General features: G+C 30.2%; 3 protein-coding genes and 1 long non-coding RNA gene across 12 annotated transcripts; 3 read left to right on the top strand and 1 right to left on the bottom strand.

Annotated features, from left to right (window-relative positions):
* The first annotated feature begins 200 nt into the window (after positions 1-200).
* Positions 201-2,364, top strand: LOC149890796 (uncharacterized). 8 transcript variants are annotated; one of them, XR_016450911.1, is made up of 6 exons: positions 268-334; positions 629-680; positions 884-937; positions 1,176-1,207; positions 1,738-1,828; positions 2,230-2,364. It is a non-coding gene; the product is annotated as an uncharacterized LOC149890796 (long non-coding RNA). The 8 variants fall into 8 exon arrangements; XR_016450915.1 differs by lacking the exon at positions 884-937 and having other exon boundaries at positions 201-334; positions 629-675; XR_016450916.1 differs by lacking the exon at positions 884-937 and having other exon boundaries at positions 252-334.
* Positions 2,365-6,407: 4,043 nt separating this feature from the next.
* On the bottom strand, positions 6,408-11,571 carry LOC145202007 (uncharacterized). Its single transcript, XM_080074875.2, has 9 exons — positions 10,598-11,571; positions 10,022-10,495; positions 9,746-9,940; positions 9,356-9,603; positions 8,959-9,130; positions 8,691-8,838; positions 8,384-8,584; positions 8,183-8,281; positions 6,408-6,968 (listed from the first exon to the last, which is right to left on the bottom strand). Exons 1-9 carry the CDS (start codon positions 11,564-11,566, stop codon positions 6,682-6,684), a joined length of 2,793 nt encoding a protein of 930 aa, XP_079931001.2. The 5' UTR covers positions 11,567-11,571; the 3' UTR covers positions 6,408-6,681.
* Positions 11,572-15,614: 4,043 nt separating this feature from the next.
* On the top strand, positions 15,615-18,682 carry LOC149890797 (uncharacterized). Of its 2 annotated transcripts, none has more exons than XM_090082880.1 (3): positions 15,615-15,682; positions 16,058-16,330; positions 18,300-18,682. In XM_090082880.1, the coding sequence occupies exons 2-3, from the start codon at positions 16,082-16,084 to the stop codon at positions 18,600-18,602; spliced, it is 552 nt and encodes a 183-aa protein (XP_089939006.1). In that variant the 5' UTR covers positions 15,615-15,682; positions 16,058-16,081; the 3' UTR covers positions 18,603-18,682. The 2 variants fall into 2 exon arrangements, with proteins under 2 accessions (XP_089939006.1, XP_089939004.1); XM_090082878.1 differs by lacking the exon at positions 15,615-15,682 and adding an exon at positions 15,715-15,833 and having other exon boundaries at positions 18,300-18,681.
* A 219-nt stretch (positions 18,683-18,901) lies between these two features.
* Positions 18,902-21,071, top strand: LOC149890798 (uncharacterized). Its single transcript, XM_090082615.1, has 3 exons — positions 18,902-19,104; positions 19,392-19,665; positions 19,820-21,071. Exons 1-3 carry the CDS (start codon positions 19,034-19,036, stop codon positions 20,996-20,998), a joined length of 1,524 nt encoding a protein of 507 aa, XP_089938741.1. The 5' UTR covers positions 18,902-19,033; the 3' UTR covers positions 20,999-21,071.
* The last annotated feature ends 612 nt before the right edge of the window (positions 21,072-21,683 follow it).

Here is a 21,683-nt window from a genome sequence, read left to right on the forward strand (position 1 = left end):
TTTAGACTTTTTTCTTCGGGGTTACGTCAAGTCTAAAGTCTTTGCTGATAAGCTGACTACGATTGCAAGTATATATTATTGTCAGTATATTTAGAACAGAAAGATAACTACCCGAGAAAAAAAAACCGGCCAATACTACTAGGAATCTGTTTAACTTCCTGCTAATACGGCTAATCCTAGTAAGTTTTCGCCTAATACGGCTAAACTTATTAAGTTTCCCATTAGTCATGACTAATGAAAGTCATAAACGTCATCTGCAGATGACGTTTATGAATTTCCTGCTAATCCTTGTAAGTTCCTACTAAGTACCTACCAGGATTAAACGAAATACTTAGTAAGTTCCTAGTAAGTTTTCGAGAAAAAAAACAAGAATAAAAACGAGTTTTTAAATGTTATACGCCATCTTTTATTTATTCAAGCGGAAGTCAAGTCAGCTCTGAAACAGCTTTTTCAGATTCAATAGTTTGACTAATTTTTGTAATTCTATAGTGGAAAAGCTCAAGAACATTTGGGGACGATTGCGTGGCTTGCTATTAAATTGATGATTTGTTTGTTAATGATTTATAATGTGGTTTTAAATGTTAATTTTAACTCGATATAAATTCTAGCATTTTCTGTATCTTTCTAGCATCTTCTGTAAAACAAGTTCTATCATTTTCTGATTTATAGTAATACGTAAGGTGATGTGTTTTTTTATTTCTGATTTTTTTCTTATCTTTATTTATGATTTTATATTGTTTAAAATCTAACTCTTTCTTTTTACTGAACGGTCTATATATATATATATATATATATATATATATATATATATATATATATATATATATATATATATATATATATATATATATATATATATATATATATATATATATATATATAGACATTAAAAATTGATCGATATTAAAATCACTTTCTTGCAGAATATATTTTACTGGTAAATATAGCATTATTTTTATTTTTTTCTCTTGTTAAAACAAACTATAAAACTATTGAATATTGTTATATTTTATATAAAATTATACTTTAGTTTTACATTTACTTAACATTAGAATTTTTGTTGTAAATGTCATAATATATATATATATATATATATATATATATATATATATATATATATATATATATATATATATATATATATATATATATACACATATTTACATTATGTTTAGTTCTCAAACCACGTACAATCAATCAATTTCAGGTAACTATTTTTTTTTTCTGTTTCTTTATATGTAATGTACTTATGCATAATTATTCATTAATCATATTGAATTTAAATGAGGAACTAGTAATGTTTTGAGTGTATATATATGCATATACATATATATATGAGTGTATGTATATACATAACATAAATATATGTATATACATACACTCATATATGTATGTAAATAATGTTTTGAGTGTATGTATATACATATAGATAAATATTTTTATTTTTGATACAATTATTAACTGTTTTTGGATAACTGTAAATAAAATTTTCCTTTTTTTTTAATTAAATTGATTGAAAAAGTTCATAATTCAAACATGAATTTTTATTTTAAACATTTTTGTTTTTTAATAGCATTTACATTTTGTGATTTAAATAATATTAAATAAAGAAAAGATAATGAAAAGCTATTCAAAATTCCAAAATTAGGTTAAAGAAGTTCTTTTATTATAAAATGTATTTTATTACAATTATATCAAGTTACAGTAATATTTTTAAATATTTCAATATAAATACAGGTATGGTCGAATAAAAGACAAAGACAGTTGAGATATTCTGAGTGGAATTTAATTGGCCCCTGTAAAAAGTTGTCATACCTACAGTTATGTAGTAAGTTATTCGTTGGTCATGACCATTGTTCATTTTACTTTTTTAAAAGATAGGTAAACAACCTAACAACTTTTTTTTTTTAATTGGTTAAAACTGGTTTTCAAATAAGTGTCTACTGCAATTTTCACTAACATAAAATTTTTTAAAAAAACAACCCTAACAATGTAATTATGTAATGTTTAAAACCCAAATATAATGTGTGTGTGTGTGTGTGTGTGTGTGTGTGTGTGTGTGTGTGTGTGTGTGTGTGTGTGTGTGTGTGTGTGTATACACTTATATTTTTAATTTTTATAGCTATGGAGAAATGATAATGAAACCTTTTCATCATTTTTCATCGTTTTTATTGGAAAATGTTATTAAATTGTTGAATTACGTTAATATTTTTTTAAATTTCGTTATAGATACAGTTATAAAAGATCAAGACAAATCTTATGGGTGCAATTATTCCATTGGCACCTGCGAAATTACCAAAAGAACTGACCATTGCTATTTATTGTATTTTTCTAAATGTTTAAGTTAAACAACCTAACACTTTATTATTTGTTATTTTTATTGTTGTTTTATAAATAAGCGTCCTCATTGCTAAGGCAACTAGTTAAATTAGATTTGTTGGGTTATTTTTTCAAGAATTATCTATGTTTAAGTAAAATCTGAAAAATAATTATATTTACATTTTTACTTAAACATACATATTTCTTGAGAAATAACCCTGCTAATATAAATATGAAATCTTTACTCAAATAATTCAATAAAACCTAAATAAAATATGAAATTAACTGAAAAAACTGTTAACTATTAACTGAAAGTATAGTTTTAGTTAATAGTTAAGTTAATAGTTTTTTTAGTTAATTTCATATTAGGATTAGCGAGTTTTAGTAGAAAACTTGCTAATCCTACTAAGTTTCCTACTAAAACTTGCTAATCCTACTAAGTTCCTAGTAAGTACTCGTTAGGAACTTACTAAGTTTTAGAAGGAAACTTATTAAGTACTTAACAGGATTAGCCGGTTTTTTTTTCTCGGGTAATTTTAAAATCAACACAAGATAAAAATTTACTAAATTTGTACATTAAATAAAAACTTTCGGATAATGGTTTATTAAAGAAATACAATTGTAAAATCATTTAAAAACTGTTTTGAATAACTTTAGCAAAAAGATGGTTGGCATAAACAAAGATGCCGACAAGGAAAGATGAGGGTTTGTAGAACATTCATCAGAAACACCTTGCACAGGCTATCCAAAGTCTGACCTCATATTCATTTCGCGCAGCAATCGGACCGTCATTGTAATTGAATTCCTAAAAAGTATGTTTTGATAAATAAGAATCTTGCTTTGATAATACAAAATTATGATACCAATTTTCTAGTTGTTGTTGTTAAACAGTTTCTAACATTTGTGATTTGTTTTTTCGGATTTACCCACAAACCAGATTATTTGCACTACTGACACTTCTGGTTGAAGTCCTGAAGTCGGAATAATACGTAAGACAGTATTTTAACAAAATAAAATTATAAGCAACATTTCAACAGCACAACTGAACATGTGTATTGTTATTGAAAGAGTGAAGTGGGTGCGAAAAAGCTGTAAGACATTTAATGAACTATGGGCCAAACTATTGCCTTTAACTAAACACAATCTTGAAGCATAGGTGTAAAAACAAATCAATTTTTTATTCAGTTTCTCTCCTTTAACTGGCATGGATTCATTTTGGAATGTAACGATTCCGAAACTTTTTTGTCCGATTGCGAAGCCCAAAGCGTGAAAAGAACTCTTGTTTTCTGTGCCATTCGAAACTTTTCATAATATTGAATGAACCGCTTCATTTCTTCTTTTACTGGGGCACTATTCTAACAATTGACTTCTATTTTTAAGCAAGTCATTTGCTGTATGCATCAATTTGGCTGGAAGGAAAAATAAGGTAATAAATTTTTGGCCTCACTTTTATACTGCAGCGTCATTACCTCATGCTGAATGGAATATGCCAATAAAATGGGTTTTTCAGCAAGACAACGATCCGAAACACACTGCAAAAGTAATCAAGCAGTGGTTTCAAGACAACCACCTATCGGTGATGGATTGGCCGCCTCAATCTCCGGATCTCAACCCTATCGAGAACCTGTGGGAGATCGTCAACCGCAGAATTAATCGTGAAGGTATTCGTAATAAGGATCAACTGTTTTAATAAATCCAAAAGGCCTGGGCAGCGACTCCACAAAGTTTCATTGATCACCTGATCGAATCTATGCCTCGAAGATGCAAGGCTGTGATCGACAACAAAGGATTTGCCACGAAATATTGATAGCGAAATACAGCTTGGTCAACATTTTGTCGAGTTGCACTTGTTTTGTCCAGAAGGAAATCTTTTTTTTTTAATACTTTTGATTAAGTTATTAATTTTCGTGTACAAATAATGAACTTTGTGATGAATAAAACTTGAAGAACTTTGTCTCTAAACAGTTACATAGTTATTTCTCTAAATTGAAAAAATGCAGCACTTTTATATAAAGAAACTAAATTAGCATTATTTGGTTGCAAATGTTTTGTCCAATACTGTATAATGCTGATGAAACTGGTGTGTCATGCATTCACAAAAACCACAAATTATTGCCTGTAAAAGAAAATTGACGAGTTGGTAAATTGACATCAGGATAAAGGGGCAGAAGCCTGGTATTAATGTTTTCTATGAAAGTAACAGGAAATTTCATTCGTTTACTCTTTACATTTGCTCATAAAAAAATGGATAGAAATAAACATCCGATAAGGGCACCCATAGATAGTATTGCCATCCCATGTAGCAGCGACTGGATGAGACATTTCTCTCAAGTGGTTGGAGAATTTTCAAAAATATTTTTAGTTATCTCAAAATAATCCTATTCTATTGATTTTAGCTGAGCATGCATCACATAAAGAACTATTAGTTATCAAATATGCTAGAAACCATAAAGTAACTGATTAAGATATTGATGGTCTATTGTCCAGTGCATTTATAACAGCTGTTACAATGGAAATAGCCTAAAGTGGATTTAATACCTTGGTGCATTTGTTTTGTTTCTCTTTTTAGTATTACATCATGAGATGTAGAGCATTAAGTTGTGCACAAAATAGCATGCTGCGCTTTATTTTTCAAAAAAATTTTTCATCAAATTGAAGCATATTTTTTGATCCCTGATTATTTTGCATCTATGATAACAAACATTCAAGTGGAATTTGAGCCGTCAGCAAAAAGTGAGCCATCAACACCCAACAACACTCCTATTTTCACCACTTCACCGAATATCGGCTCGAAGATTGTAAGCCAGTTATAAACAGTTACACCGACATGTAAAAGTGGGGCTGATGTAGCAATTATTAGAGCGCTGAACAAACATGGCGATTGCTTCAAATGCATTTTGTAGATTCTTCACTAAGTGAGTATGGAAACATTAGAAGCAGGAATCTTTGATGGCCATCAAATTAGCCACTTAAATAGAGTTAAAACTTGATATTTCAGTAAATAAAATCTTGTATTTACTGAAATATCAAGTTCCGATAAACGACTTGTATCTCTGGCACTAACATGTAGATACTTTTTCACGTACCTTGTAGTTTTATGACACATCAGTATGGAAAGTACTTTTCTTCGGTCTCCTCCTAAATGCTCAGTTTCAACAGTTCCTTTGGTTTTGTATTTGTTTACTAATTGATTTTCAACCGCTTTAAACGTTTTACACTTTTTACATAATTCACTGTGTTGTTCAGAATAATCATCAATGTGTCATCATCAATGGTTTTTGCTAGAAAACTCTATTTATTACGCACCATTCTGTCGTCTGAGCTTCTACTAAACTAAAATTATAGTGTTTTGTGTAACATAAAAGACTAACTATAAAATTATTAGGTCTTCCTTAATTAAACCCAAATTCGAAATAAACAATTTAAGATTAAATTGCAGTGCTGTTCTACAATTTATGGTATCAAGATAAAAGTTCCCTTTATTTTGAATTATTTCTATTTTTATACATTGTATTCATAAAATAAGACAAACAAAAAAAAAGTTAGAGTGAACCATAATGAGAACAAAACAAGAGAACACTCCACATTCATTAGAAAATTGTATATTTAATAAAGATTTTTATGTTAAAACTGTATTATGATTATTTTAAACATTTTTGTTTTGCAGAGAAGCATTTTATTTTAGAGTTCATCTATAATTGGAGGAAGAATCTTTTGGATTTTATCTTAAAGTCTAAAAATTTAATAATCAATAAAATAGTTTTTAAATGCAAACAATAAAACTTTTTATGCTGAAAAAACTAGTCACTGTGCGACTTTACGGGGCATTTATTCTTCTGGTAAAAATATTTGAATTCGATGTAGAAAGTTCAAATAGGATCAGGAAATTTCTCTCATGAAAAAAAAGAAGTTTAGTTTTGTTCAGTGCGTAAAAGTATTGACAAAATTGAAAATTGCATAACAGATTGAAAACTGCGTAATTTATGCATGTCATATCAAAAATGGCAATAACAGTGCGTAAATAAAAGCCTTGGTATTAAAGTAATGGCATATAACAGACGACGACCCTTATAAAAAAGTAGATGAACTTGCCTAGCTTTGTATTATAAACATATAAAAGCCTGTCTACACATGCAAGTTTTATATACAAGAAAATTTACAAATATAGAAATTTAAAAATCCTATAACTACAGGACAAACAAAGTGCAAAAATGTACAAACTTTCCTAATTATAATAAAAACTTAAAAACTTTTGTGAAAATCTTTTTGCTGAAGTAATTAAATAATAAAAACTATTCAAACAGTGTTAAGGTGACAATTTTCTAAATAAATTACGTTAAAAAAAAAATAGGAAAAAAAAATTTATAAGCCAAGTAACTCTTTTCCCCAATTCACAACATCATTATCGTTGGGTGAAACCTTTGTCATGCTGTTTTTTTCCATTCCTTGCTGCTGAAATGTTGTTAAATTCCATACATTACCACCACATTTTGCTTGGATTGTACCAGTTGGTGTATAATAGCTATTATTCGCAAACAAAGGTATAAGCTCCAGAATATCTTTCTGGTTACAATTACCCAAATTATAAACATTTGCTTGCTGACTAATGCATATATTTGAAGAATATGTATCATTGTAGCCTGTCAAATCTAAAAAAAAGGAAAAGCAATATAGAGAGGAATTTTTTGAAAATTTATGTAACTTTTAAACATACATTCCTTGTTCAATTAGAATATTTTTTGTGAACTCGAAACTCTTTATAGTTCCTGGTAAAGCATGCGATCGTTAAATTTGGAACAACCAAAAATTCAAAAAATAAAATTCAAAAAATAATTAAACTTATGCAAAACTTCAATATTTATTTTAGCCTAAAGAACTTGAAGATTATAAAAATGCTTTTTATTTTAATATTTTTCATTATTTAGAATAAATAAGCAAACAGTATCTTTGGCAAATTTTTCCCCTAATGTCCACTCTTTAATCAAATCTTTAGCTGTACTTATTGTTTTGCCACTCTTACACAAATATCATTTGCCAAATCCCCAAAATTTCTCAATGGGATGGAACTGTGGGCAGTTTGGTGGATTTAAGCTTTTTGGTATGAACTTGATGTCTCTTGAATTATACCACTCTATGGTCTTCTTAGAATAATGACAAGAAACGAGATCAGGCCAGAAACAACAGGGGACATCATGACTTCAATAAAATGGCAAACGTCTAGCCAGGATTTTGCATGAATGATTGTTGAATACTAATTGCTGCTTTCTTATCCTTAAAGCCACTCTTTTTTCCAGATCCTTTTGCTTGTTTGATAGAGAGCTCTTGTATTGTTTTATGACCATATAAACAGTAGTTTTGCTAGATTCAGATGCTTTAGCGATTGAAAGCAATTATGTAGAAGGATTTTGTAGGTAGTTGTGCAGAACTTTTTTCCGCTTTTCTAATGGTTTTGATGACATTTTAATTAAGAGAAATACTTTGACTCATTTGTTGATGTTTTTAATTAATACTATCATTAATTAAAATGTAATTACGCAAAAAATAAAAATTTTAAAATGTGTTATTGACAAGCTTTAAATGAAATTCATCATTCTGAATTTAATGATTGTATGCTTTATAATAGTTAAAATGGAGAAAAGCCAGTTACCCAGGGCATAAGCATATAACTAATTGTATCTTGACTAACTTTGATCATTAGAACTTATTACCAGTAATATTTACAAACATATATCTTTTTGCTGTTACTGATAAAAAATTTAATTATAATATTATTAATGTTCAAATTAGTTGAGTTAGTTGCAATTTTGTTGTAATATAATTGATCATCAACATTTAATCATGAGTAGATTTTATTTGTACTTACATTTTATTTGACCGACTGAAGAAGCACACAAACCATCTTTTGGATAAACATATATGTTGTTCTGGGAATTCAGATCATGACCAAGATAATCTTTAAAGCCTTGTAAAAAAGTTATTTTTAAATTAATGTAAACACCATATTGAACAATAAATAACATGTACACACATATTTAATATATTAAGACATTTTATGAATCTACACCTCCATACACTAAGTAATTGAAGCTATCAAGCCAGTGACAAGATCCATCATCATGATCTATAGGCCACACAGAACGGTAGTTGTTTACAAGAAAGTTCATATAAATACGGTTGAGTTTTACATTCAATGACAAACGATTGTTATCACGAGTGAGATATGGCACACGATCCCATGTATTGATAGGACCATGGTCATCAGTTTCTAAAAATATTAAATTTATTTTAGATTAACAAACATAAAAGCCTATTTTTTAAATTTTAAAATTAAACATTTAATTAAAGAAATAAAATTAAACAACAACACAAACCTCTAACAAAGTTAAACAGTAAATTATGTTGAATAAGATTGTCGCCCCCAAAACCATCATTAATATTTATTCCAGCTCGTGGTCCATTAAAAAAAACATTTGAATCAATAGTTGTTCCTCTTGAAACAGATTGCACAACAGAATACGACTACAGCAAAATTAATAGCAATAACAATTTATCAAATATTTTTACGTTCTTATAAAAAATTTTATACAAGACCTCTAATTAGCTTTACAAGATCTTTTTTTTTTATTATTATTGATATACCTGCTTTCCCCATATACCATTTTCAAAAATGACATTTTTAAAAATTGTTGTTCCAACTGGTTGCTCACCATCGCTTCCATCAATAAGCTTTGATTGGCCAACTAACACTATACCATTATCACCAAGACGGAACATGGTATTGTAAGATATGGTAAGATTTCTGTGGTAATCTCTGAGTAAAAACAATACATAAAATTGATATACCATATGTGAAAATCAATATAATTTATACCTTTCATAAAACATCTCTTCCAAAAAATTTAAATAATTTTTTTAAATTTTTACACAAGTGAACTTAAAATCATTTGACACCTAGATTAATTTTTTAAACATTTCTTATAGAAAATCAAAACAAGAAAAACATGTTAAGAAACATGAAAGAAGCAAATATTCTAACTTTACATAAATGCCATTTCCACCAGGAGAATCAAATACACAGTTACTTATGTTAACACCAATGGTCCCCTCTAAGAATAAAAGACCATTTGGATGTACAGACCAATCTCCACCGCTAGGAACCTGATAAGGTTCTAAAAAGGTTTGAGTTGAATGAAGAAAAGTAATTCCATTGATAACAGTATTCACAACAGGGTTATCTTTAGACCCAATCACTCGAAGCAAAGAAGGTAGTTGTGGGACAGTAAACTAAAGATAATATTCTTATAAATATCATAATAAAAAAAAAGGTTAAATATTACAAATCAAATAAATTATCCTAAATATTATGAAAAATGATATAATAAAGCTTGGTAGAAATACTAAAACTAAGAATAGATAAAACAAAAACCTTTGTTGGTAAGATAAATTCTCCTTTTTCAGTGACATTAGGATAGTAATAAAGGATTTTTTGTTCTTGATCATAAAACCATTCATTTGCTACATCAAGTTCTTCAAATATATTTTCCACATACCATTCTCTACCATAACTTGCTCCTCGTGCTTCTTGGAAACCTCCCCAACTCCAATGCAAAGTCTGGTCATTCTAAGTACCAGAAATTTAGGTTTTAAGCTTACAGTTTTAAGTAATCAAATGAAATTAATTCTTTTAAAACAGATATTTTACCTGATTTCTACTGTCCAATTTAAACATCCAATTTCCCCAGTGAGCTCCATGAAAAACATGAACAACACCATCACTTGGATTCTTCCAAGCACGAAAGTTAAACTCAGAGTCATTAAAATATTGTAAACCAGATGGAACTTTATATATATCACCTGCAACTGGTGATGAAAATCCCCAATATGAGTTTGGAGGATGAAATTGAGAGACTGGTCCATCAACACCAACAAAAAAATTGCTAAAATAGGAGTTTGGTCTATTAGGTTCTTGTAATCGTATATCTACAGGAGGTGGAAAACTTTTTGGTGTCAACCATGCTGCTGCTTGACTAACATAACCAGTAGGAACTGTGTGAAGACCTTGTGTTTCTGGATTAGCATTTGGAAATCGTGCTTTTACAGAGCGCTTATACTCAACAAACATTTGATCGAACTTATCCAAATTATAGTCACTCAAATCGGTTGAGTAAATGTTAACCTTAAAATACTCTAGGATGGTAATAACTAATATTAAATAAAACAACATTAAAATTCAAATACTTTCAAATGATAAAAAAGTTGAATAAAATTAAATCTTTACCTTCTTACCAGATATGGCTCCCAAAAACTTTTGAGTGTTCCACATTCCATCAGTCCTTATGTAACATTGATCAGCAAAATCTTTTGTTGAATTATCAAAGTAAATAAATGAGGAGCACAAAGGATTTTTTTCACAAGTTTCCTTGCATTGTGAAACAGCAATAGATCCCACATAGGAAATACCATTCGTACTTTGTTTTGGAACAAGATTCTCAAATATAGGACTTAAATCAAGAAAAATGTCTATTGAAGACTTGAAAAGCTTCCAGTTTGCATTCACACTAACATCAGATGTTATAACTACTTTCTCATTTTGAAAGTTTGTTAAAATTAAATTGCTTGAAGAAATCAATAATGGAGATGAAATATTATACACACCACCCCTGACATTAACAACACATTTACCAGGAAGGCCAGACATAAGTAGCATCTGACATTCATTTATAGCTGATTGAATATCTCGAAAAGGTGCATCGAAATTTCCATCAGTTTTTAGTTTTCCATTAACGTTATCAACAAAAATATTAAAAGGTAAATCAACTTTAAGTTCAGAGGACTTAAATTTATTCTCATTTATAAATGTATATTCACAAAGTCCTAACTGTAAAGCATTAAAAACTGATTGTAACTCATTGCCTTCACCAGCATTTAGCTTTATAGCCATTGACAATGCTAACTTTTTTATTTCACAATCAAGATTTTCAGTAATTGATTTAGGTTTATTGAAGATATTTTCGTCGAAGTTTTTACCAAATATTTCTTCAAACTTCATTTTGTACTTAGTGGAAAAACTATCATCATGCACTGCTTTACTGAGAGCAACTTCATAACAAAGTGTACCCAGAAAGAACACCATCCAGAAATACCCACTCATGGTATTTGAAAAAGCGAAGTAATTAATCAAATGTTTTTTTGTTTTTTTGTTTGTTTTCTTTTTGCTATTTAAATATACTAGATCAAATGAGCGCATTTTAATCAAAGAACACAATAAAGAAAATAAATATATAAATATAATCTCTTAATAACACACCTGCAGATTTGAACATATTAAAGGGTACCTGCAAGTTACATATGATAAGCTTCATAGACATACTTTTGTAATGAACAAGAAAGATAAATCATTTGTTGTTGTTACACGAAACGTTGAAAAAGGTAGTAAAGTTCATGATGTTAGACAAAAGCAACTTTTTATGTGATGATAGAAAAAATGTTGTAAATTTTTTTATCGATCAGCTGATTAACATAATGGTATTTGATTTTATGTACGAATTATGTCAAATAATAAAAAAAGCAATAAATGCGCAAATTCAAAGTTAAGATCAGGGGTCTATTCTTTAAACATATTTTACGCTGAAATCAAAGACTTTACATCTATGGATAATTTTTTAGATGAATTTATCCAAAACCTAAATATTAAGCATGGAATTCTCGAAACTATTTTTGTTTCGATACGTTACGAAACGAGACTCGTAACGGAACTCTTCTCGAAATGTTTTTGAGTTACGAGAGTAAAGTTTTTAAACTTTCGAGAAATTTATTTCGATCGGGTCCCGGTTGTTACGAGAATCATTACGAGAACGGTTTCGAGTTTCTCGTAATGATTCTCGTAACAACCGAAACTCATTTTTCCCAAATTTTCATTTTCTCATTACGAGAATTATTTGTGTTTCGGGATATTTCGGGATATTTCGAGTTATTTCGAGTTCCAGAAATGATTTGCAAAAAATTTGATTAACCAGTTAATCCGTTGAAGTACGCATTTTTAGGACAATTGACGAGCGCGACAGCTGAATTTTGTTTTCTTTTTTTAAAAAACACAATTAAAGGTTGAAAATATCAATTTAAAGTCTTTTATTATATTATTTATCAAGACTAGGACTATTGTTAGGTTAGGACTATTGTAATTGACTAGGTTAGGACTAGGGTTGTTCGCCGTAAAAAAAAACTTGCGAAAATTTCGCATTTTTATCTTCCGTATTTCAAGTTGCTATTGCGAAAGTTGTTCTTGCGCAAATTCACCTTCCGTAATGCGTTATACGAAAAAAATAAATAATAATTATTCCGCAATAACTCTTTACGAAAAGAAACTTGCGAAACAAATCATTTCGAAAGAATACTTGCGAAACAGTTCCTTACGGAAGGAGCGTTTCGGAATGTGCACTTACGGAATAGACTCGAAAGAATTCATTAAACTGTTATACACAAAAATATTATTATTTATTATTTAAGTAATGTTGTTAAATGATTCTTCAATAGTTTTTACATATATATCTGTATATGTATATATATATATATATATATATATATATATATATATATATATATATATATATATATATATATATATATATATATATATACATATGTGTATATATATGTGTATATATATATATATATATACATATGTGTGTATATATATGTGTATATATATATATATACATATGTGTATATATATATACATATGTGTATATATATATACATATGTGTATATATATATACATATGTGTATATATATATACATATGTGTATATATATATACATATGTGTATATATATATATACATATGTGTATATATATACATATGTGTATATATATATATATGTGTGTATATATGTATATATATATATATATATATATACACACAGATATATATATATATATATATGTATATAAATATATATACATATATATATATATATATATATATATATATATATATACATATATACATACAGTGACCTAGAAGGATTAAGAACGTTAGGACGGGGTATGGCGGTGCTGAAACAGAATATAAGGGGGCCTAACGTAGCTAAAATTTTTAAATTTTAGCTGCGTTAGGCCCCCTTATATTCTATTATTAAATATATTAAATATATTATAATAATTAGTATTTTAGTTACCTAGTTAATTATACGTATTTGATTCATAAAACGTAATTAAATATTTAAAATTAGCCGCGTTTCGTAAGTGTTTTTCTGTTAAGAACCGTTTCGCGAGTTGCGGTGCGAAATAGTTTCGTTTCGAAAGAAATTTGGTTTTTTATCATTATTTCAAAATATAAAACCTTAAAATGTTCATATGTTGCAATACTGAAGATAAAATTTGATTATAAACCTTTTGGTATATAAAAATTTTATTTTTTACAATTATATCCGTTTGGCCGACAAAATTTTGTTATAGACTTCAAAACGTCGTTTAGCGAAAGAGCTCGTTCCGCAAGTGCGACTTCCGTAAGCGCTACTTTCGTATGTAGCAAAATAGTTTTATTTCGCAATTCAACTTGCGAAAGGCGACATTTCGTAAGTAGCATTTGCGAAATGAACATCAACGGTTTTTTTTGTTTCGTAAAATTCGGTACGAAAAAAAAAAATTCCTGATTCTCAATATCCTTCCGCAAGAATTTTATTTTTCCGGAATTGCATGAAAAATATTGCGGTTAACAACCCTAGTTAGGACTATTGTAATTGTAATTGTAAAAATTAAATACAATTACACATTACAATACAATAAAATTGTATTGTAATATTACAGAAACAATAACCAAATTTTTACTTTGGTATTGTATTGTTGTGAATAAAAACAATTACAATAAGTATTGTATTGTTTTTCTTCTAACAATACAATAAAATTCGAGAACTATTGTATTGTTTTAATGAATTAAAATTACAATAATTATTGTATTGTTTTGATGAAAACAATTACAATAACTATTGTAGTGTATTACTTTACATTAAAGTAGAAAAGCTAACGTATTTTAACGTATTTATATTCATCTCTGACGAACTTACTATTATTTTTGCTATTTTTTATTTATGGATTTGCAATATATTGCAAATTTTATTTTTTACATATTTAGATTTCGCATCACCTATCTTGTTATGTATTTCTAAGTTCTAAATGGCCGCAAAATATTGCCTGTCTGATGATAGCCTTACTATTACGAAAAATAACATTCATAAATTGTTTTATTCAGCCCTTTTATTTTTTCCTCTTGATTTTAATGCTGCAAAGGAACTTAAAATATATATGGAAATTAACTTTAGTAACACAAACAGTTAAACATAATAATTCTTCTTAAATAAGGGCCTGTTTATATGGAAAGCGGGCTGACTCGTTTGCCGAGCCAGCCCGTTTGCCGAGATATCGACGTCACCAATATTTAAGCTTTATTTTATTTTCCGTTTATATGAATAAACGAGCTAGCCCGGATAGCGAGACCTCACTATTTTTTGCCGAGATCTCGGCAAACGGGCTGGTTAATTTCTTATATAAATTTGTACGCAAGCGTACAAATTCTTATATAAGAAATTAACCAGCCCGTTTACGCGGAAGCTTATGTAAATTCTTTTATAAGCTTCCGCGTAAAATAATAAATTTAATAATAAAACTGGCAACTTCCGTGTACTTAAAAATTTAGTTGTTTTGCTTTTATAATTTACCAAAGATCAAGTATCTTTTGAGTAATATAAAGTAATAGCTACTTTTTTATCTGCTGATAGAGCAACTACGATTGTTTCTTTTAAGGCGCCTTTTTCTTGCTTGTTTCATTATTTTACCGACAAAGAGTAAAATATCACTTGATATCATTTTTTATTTTTTTTGGCAAAAATTCATATAAACGCAATTTTAAAACTGGCTCGTTTTCCGGGCTAGCCCTTGTCCATATGAACAAGCCCTAAAAATGTTAATGTCTTGAAAAGTTGAAGAACGGTTCTTCAACTTTATTAAATTTTAACAATAAAATATTTTTTTTTATTACAATAACAATAAATTGTTATTGTATTACAAAGACGAATTACAACACAATATTTACTTGTTATTGTAGTGGGTCATTACAATACATTTTTTTTCAGATATTGTTATTGTTTTATAAAGATGAGTTGCAATACTATAATTATTGTTATTGTATTACAGAATTACAATAGTTGTAAATCACAAGTATTGTTATTGTTTCTAAATTAAGTTAATACAATAACAATAATTATTGTTACTGTTATTGTTTTCATTACAATTACAACAGTCCTAACCCTAATCAAGACAAAAGAGTAAAGTTCAACTAATTTTTGTGGTTTTTACATCTTCTACGGTAAGAAAACACTTTTTAATTGTTTCTTTGTTATTTTTGTTGCTTTTAAAGGAACATTATTAGACAAGATTGTTGTTAAAATTGCTAGAAACAAAAGTATTGATGATTCAATTTTTTTAGTTAAGTTAAAATATAAGTCATTAATTTAAAAGTAAGTATTATTAAAACATTTTAGACCAAAGTTTAAAATACTTAACAGTAGAATTATCATGTTAACAAAATGTCCACATTCATAAAATGCAGTACAAATTTTGGTTCTTTTTTTCCGGGAAAGTGCTTGGTTAGTTTTGTAGTTCCTGGAACTTTTTGAAGATCAGACGTGTTTGATTGAAGTCCGGAAAAAAATTAATTTGTGACAAAATTTTTGATACTTAGACTCAACACTCAAGTCAAGTCAACATGGTCAGGCCTAGAACAGAGATCTGGAAGCATTTCACAGAGGAGAAAGTCACTGAAGGTGGTGTGGACAAGACCTACGCTAAGTGCAACATTGGGGACTGTAAACACCTGTCAAAGATCAATGATGGCAGTACCAGTGGAATAAGAAGGCACATGGTCAGTCAACACCCTGTTGAATGGAAGGCATTGGAACAGGAAAAAGCTGAAAAGAAGCGCCAAGGAGACCAAGCCTATGAAGAGCTTGAACAGGTCCGATAATTAAAAATTTAATTTTACATTACATTTTAATTTTAGTTCTGCTTATGTATACTATTTGCCTATTTTGAATAGTTTTTGACTTTTGTTGAAAATAACTTAATTAAAGCATTGGCTAAAGCTTCGTAAAGTTACTTAAAAGTCATAAGTTATTGTTATTTAGTACTTTGAAAGTTTTAAATTATACAGCTATTCACGAAAGTTTAAACGATTGCAGAATTTTTATCAAGTATGTTTGGTTTTTGTTTAATAAAAAACAGCTATAAAATGGTATTGAATAAATTTTTTTTATTTATTAAAGAAAAAGTAATTAGCTTTAAAATGAATATGAACATATTATAAAAATTTTAATATTTATTTAGAAAAAAACAATTACAAAATATCATATAGGAAAAATAAGAAGCACAAAAGTTTAAACGAATTGCAACATTCGAACAAATAATGAAAAAAAAAAGCAAAATTAATATTTAAAGTGTCCTCCTTTGTTTTTATGGCAAAGATAAACTCGTTTATGCATTGATTCAACTAATTTTATGCACATCACGCGAGCTACCTTCAGCCAGTACTCAATCAAAAGTTGCTTCAAATGCTGAGTTGATTGAATTTCATAGTATGTCAGTTGAATGTCGATCCAAGACCAATTATTTTCAATTGGGTTGAGATCTGGTGATCTAGGGCCACAGGGCATCACATTGAACTTTTTTTTCAAAAAATATTCTTTGCTTGAGTGAGCTGTGTGAGCTGAAGCCCCGTCTTGTTGAAAGATGAATTGCTTGCTTCTGCCATACAAGTGTCTGATTGATGGAACTAAACACGTTTACAATGTGTTCTTAGGTGTATTGATTAATTCGGCCTTCGTACAGCTCACAGAAGCCTATACCTTTGTGAGAAAAACATCCCCAGATGCCAACTGAACCTCCACCTACTTGTCGACGATGTTGCAAAAACCTGTCTGAATGTTTCTCAGTTGCAAGTCTTTTGACATAGATTCTTCCCTTGCGGTTTACGACTTGAAAATTAGCTTCATCACTCCAAATAAATTTTGCCCACTGTTCTACAGACCAGTCAAGCCTTACTTTGGACCACACTAGTCGTTTACGTTTATCCGTGATTGAAAGAATAGGTTTTCTAGCAGCTATGTACGTTCCAATACCTTTGTTCAACGATGTTCGTCTCACGAGCTCTCTGCTAACTTTTGGATTACTTTTTGACTCGTTGAAGATTTGTGTTAGCTTTTTGTAGCTGAGTTTGGGGTTTTCTCTGCTCATTCTGAATATACCACTTTTGTCACGATTGCTGAGTTTGGATGGTCTCCCAGTACGCGGCATGTCGGAGACGTCCTTGGTAAGTTCCCAGGTTTTGATGGTTTTTCGAACGCAAGATTCAGAAACATGAAGTATTTTGCCTATTTGAACGTTTGTGTGATTTTTTGTCCTCGCCATACCAATAACTTGCCACTTGGTCTCACTAGAAACTGATTTTCGACCCGTTTGCACGCAATTGAAATTTACAATATTTCAAGTTGATATTCAATGAATTAAAAGCTGCCTAATGGTGTTGTGATGTACTTTTTGATATTAAACTAATCATTTTAACTTTATTTAAAAATAAAAAAAAATATTCGCACCGGATTTATCAATTAATTAGCAAATAATTGATCCTAAATAAAATCGTTTAAACTTTTGTGACACCTTTTAATTTGTATCACCTTCCTTTTAATGAAATTTCTGAGTAAACAGTGATGAGTCGAAACCTACTTTTTTTTATTCTATTAACAAATAACCTATTTACCAAATTGGAAAAAAAAATTATTTTGATATCTATTTCCGTTAGATTTTTATTCAAGAAAAACCGAAGATTAGATCTTAAAATTCTGTAATCGTTTAAACTTTCGTGAATAGCTGTAAATAATCCCTAATGTACATCCTAATGTACTTATATTGCTTTTTTGTTACTTTTTTAGTTGTATGATGAAGATGAGCAGGAGAAAGGTGGCAAAACTCCAAAGGTCCTAAACCGAACTGTAAAGAAAAGAAGGTTGGCAGCACCGACCACTCCAGAAAAGGCAAAGAACATTGATGCGTACATGAAGTACAAATCACAGGATAAGGAACAACTACGAGGAGATATTGAAATTGTCAAGTTTCTTGCAAGATGCAACCTCCCATTCAATTTGGTCGAGGCAGATGGCTTCAAGGATTTTCTGGCCTATTTTGCACATAAAATGAATGTGAAGAAGGCCAAGACGTATTCAAAGTTTAAGTAAGTTAAATGTATGAATTTTTCTTTTTGAAATAAATCATTTTGGGTTGGTACTTTTTTTTATTGGGATTATGAAATTTTTGAAATAAATATTTTGGGATGGTGTGTTTTACATTTCCCAAAAATACCCTTTTAGGTATAATGTTGGAAACAAGCATTTATTGTATAAGTATAGTATACTTACATTCCCATTTACAACCTCTATTTGAAATTGAAACAAAAATTTCAAACCTAACCTTGAACCATGTTTTTCTTTTTGATTTTAGACTACCATTGCTGCACGCCAATGTCAAGAATGCCGTTTACAACGTTTTGTCGGCCGAACTTCCCAAATCACCTGGATTCGCCCTTTCTTCAGACCTTTGGAGCAGTCGAAACAATGACTCATATCAAGCCATCACCCTTCACTACATCAGAGAAGATTTCCAGCTCAGGATGTTTGTCATTGGCACTGGACCTTTTGCTGAAAGACACACTGCCGATGCAATTGCCGACAAACTTGACAAGTAAGTTTTACAACTATGATAGTATTATATACAACTACGATAATACAACTATGATAGTATTATAATATAAAATATTATTTCTTCCGAGGAAATATCGTTATTTCTCGAAATTAACATTTCTAGCTCAATTAATTGTATCTCGAAACTATACTTCTTACATAACGGGACATAACGGGACATAACGGGACATAACGAGTTATAACGAGTTATAACGAGTTATAACGAAAATGTTCACAAAATTGTAAAATTTGTAACATTATGCGCATAAATGTTTTTGATTTTTGCAGGTATGTTTCTGACATTCCTGGAAATGACGGCTTCAGTTCAGTGGTATGTGTTCATGATTCAGCTGCCAACATGAAGGCAGCTATTCCAAAGTGCACGTATGTTGATGATTCTCTCTTGTGTGCAGACCACCTTCTCAATCTGGTTGTGGAAAATACGATTAAGGAGACAAAGTCAGTTCAAACAATGAATCTCGAAGCTGCCATCATCAAAGCCACTGCATTGAGTTCCAAGTGTCACCGATCAAACTTGGCCGAGCAAAGGATTGAGAAGGAGGTAAAACTTAAAATTGTCTAAATGTTTTTGACCTTATTCAGTTTTAACTTGCTAATTTAACTTTATTTAAGTTACAATTAGCTTGTAAATTTTATTTCAGGTTTTTATAATTGGTTACCATGTACTAATAACTTGGTTTTTTTTGGTTTTTCAGTACAAATCTTTAATGGACGACAGTGACCTGAGCAGTCAAGAAAGGTCATCTCTAAAAGTCGTGAAAGTCATTGCCCCAGTCAAAACTCGTTGGAATTCCGTTTCCATGATGCTTTATGACAGCATTATGCGAATGCGCAAGATTTTGAGCTCTATTAGAGACAATCCTGGAAATGACATTGGCCGGAAACTTGCTCAGTCAGTGCCTACTGAAGAGGAGTTTAATCTTTATGATGAGATTCTTCCAATTTTGAGAAGAATCTGTGACAACTCAGAAAGTCTTTCAGCTGATAAAAAAGTCTGCATCCACAAGGTCATTGCTCACATCTATGGCATCAATGTTCGGGCACAAGAACAGATTGACACAAAAACTCTGTCTCCAACTGCTGAAATGTTTTATCGAAAGTTGAAGAACAATCTGGAAAAGTATTTTCCAAATGGTGGCGCGAACAACACATTCTATGCCGTGGCTAACCTTCTCAACCCCTTGTACAAGGGTAAACCATTGAAAAAATTTGGTGGCGGGTATTTTGAAGCTGCCTATAATGCTTTGATTGTCAACTCTAATGCTCATCAACAGTGGCTTGCTTCAATCCAGGAAATGACCACAAATGTGCAGCAGCTCAAGGATGTCATGGCACCCGAAGATGACCCATGTTTTGACTTGATCAAAGATGAAGAGATGGCAATTGTTGGGCCTGAAAGACCTCTTACCCAGTCATCAATTGTCAGTGAATGGGACATGTATACTAAAATGCCTGCAGAGATTGGAACTGATGTGCTGAAATTTTGGAAGGACAACCAAAAAAAGTTTCCATTGCTTTCAGAGGCTGCCAGGAAATGGCTGTGTGTTCCTGCCTCTTCTGCTCCTTCTGAGCGAGTTTTCAGTTCTGGAGGTAACATTGTCTCCTACAAGAGGACCAAGCTTCAACCTGAGCAAGTTGAAAAACTGCTTTACATCCAGCAAAACTACGATCGAGTGAAGATAAAAACCTACAAGCTCACTTCCACTGAAGAGGCGATTGCCGAAGAGGATACACCATGGAGATCTACTTCCTCATCTTTGCCTGAAGGGAATGTCCCGCTAGTTGACCTTGGAGATGATTCTGAAGATGATGACCCTTTTGCTACACCTGCCACAGCTACACCTGGACCTGCCACATCAACTCCAACTGCCTAATTTGTTGACTTTACTTCACCTTTTTTTATGAAATAAATTGCTATTTAACTTTTGATTAAATAAAATGGTGAAGTTGGTGTTTGTTTCATTTCTTTTTTCCTTAAAATCTTTTAGTAACTTAGCCATGAGTTAAACTTTTGTTTAACTCATGGCTAAGTTACTAAGTAAACAGTGCAAAGAAACTAAAAAGCATGTACATTTATAACTTTTTTTTTACTTTTTCTTGTGGACAATGTTGAATTTAAATAATGTATTTTTGTAACTTTTTATTGCACTGTTTCAATGGTCGAGCGGTCTGAGGCATGAGCCCCATAACCAAAAGGTCATGAGATCAATTCCTGCCTCCTCCAAAGAAATAGTCCAAATCGCGAAATGTCATCGATTGTTTGTGAGAAAAGTAAAAAATTGAAAATCTGAATGGACTTAATCTCAATTGAGTGACGCAGTTTGAAGAAGTGTTACAAATTGGCCTAAATGGGATGTTGATTGCCAATGATGACCCAAGATGGCCATTGAAACAGTTTTTTGTTAATTTTTTAAAAAGTTAATGTACTATGTGTAATTTAAATAATGTATTTTTTTTTTAATTTTATTAGACTGTTTCAATAGTCGAGCGGTCTGAGGCATATGTCCCGTTATTAGAAAGTTGTGAGTTCGATCCCGAACAATCTCTGACATTTCGCGA

Source organism: Hydra viridissima, unplaced genomic scaffold (assembly GCF_058129835.1).
Source record: "Hydra viridissima isolate aposymbiotic clone 2 unplaced genomic scaffold, HvirCarnegie_v1 scaffold_3, whole genome shotgun sequence".
Classification (NCBI taxonomy): Eukaryota; Metazoa; Cnidaria; class Hydrozoa; order Anthoathecata; family Hydridae; genus Hydra; species Hydra viridissima.

Excerpts from the sequence above, each read along its gene's own strand:
- LOC149890798 (XM_090082615.1), top strand. The coding sequence starts at position 19,034 with ATGTTTGTCATTGGCACTGGACCTTTTGCTGAAAGACACACTGCCGAT. Across the intron at positions 19,105-19,391 it reads ATTGCCGACAAACTTGACAA|GTATGTTTCTGACATTCCTG; the intron begins GTAAGTTTTACA and ends TGATTTTTGCAG. Across the intron at positions 19,666-19,819 it reads AGCAAAGGATTGAGAAGGAG|TACAAATCTTTAATGGACGA; the intron begins GTAAAACTTAAA and ends TTGGTTTTTCAG.
- LOC145202007 (XM_080074875.2), bottom strand. The coding sequence starts at position 11,566 with ATGCGCTCATTTGATCTAGTATATTTAAATAGCAAAAAGAAAACAAAC. Across the intron at positions 9,941-10,021 it reads AATTGGACAGTAGAAATCAG|AATGACCAGACTTTGCATTG; the intron begins GTAAAATATCTG and ends TCTGGTACTTAG. Across the intron at positions 8,282-8,383 it reads CAATTACTTAGTGTATGGAG|GCTTTAAAGATTATCTTGGT; the intron begins GTGTAGATTCAT and ends CTTTTTTACAAG.
- LOC149890797 (XM_090082880.1), top strand. The coding sequence starts at position 16,082 with ATGGTCAGGCCTAGAACAGAGATCTGGAAGCATTTCACAGAGGAGAAA. Across the intron at positions 16,331-18,299 it reads CCTATGAAGAGCTTGAACAG|TTGTATGATGAAGATGAGCA; the intron begins GTCCGATAATTA and ends TTACTTTTTTAG.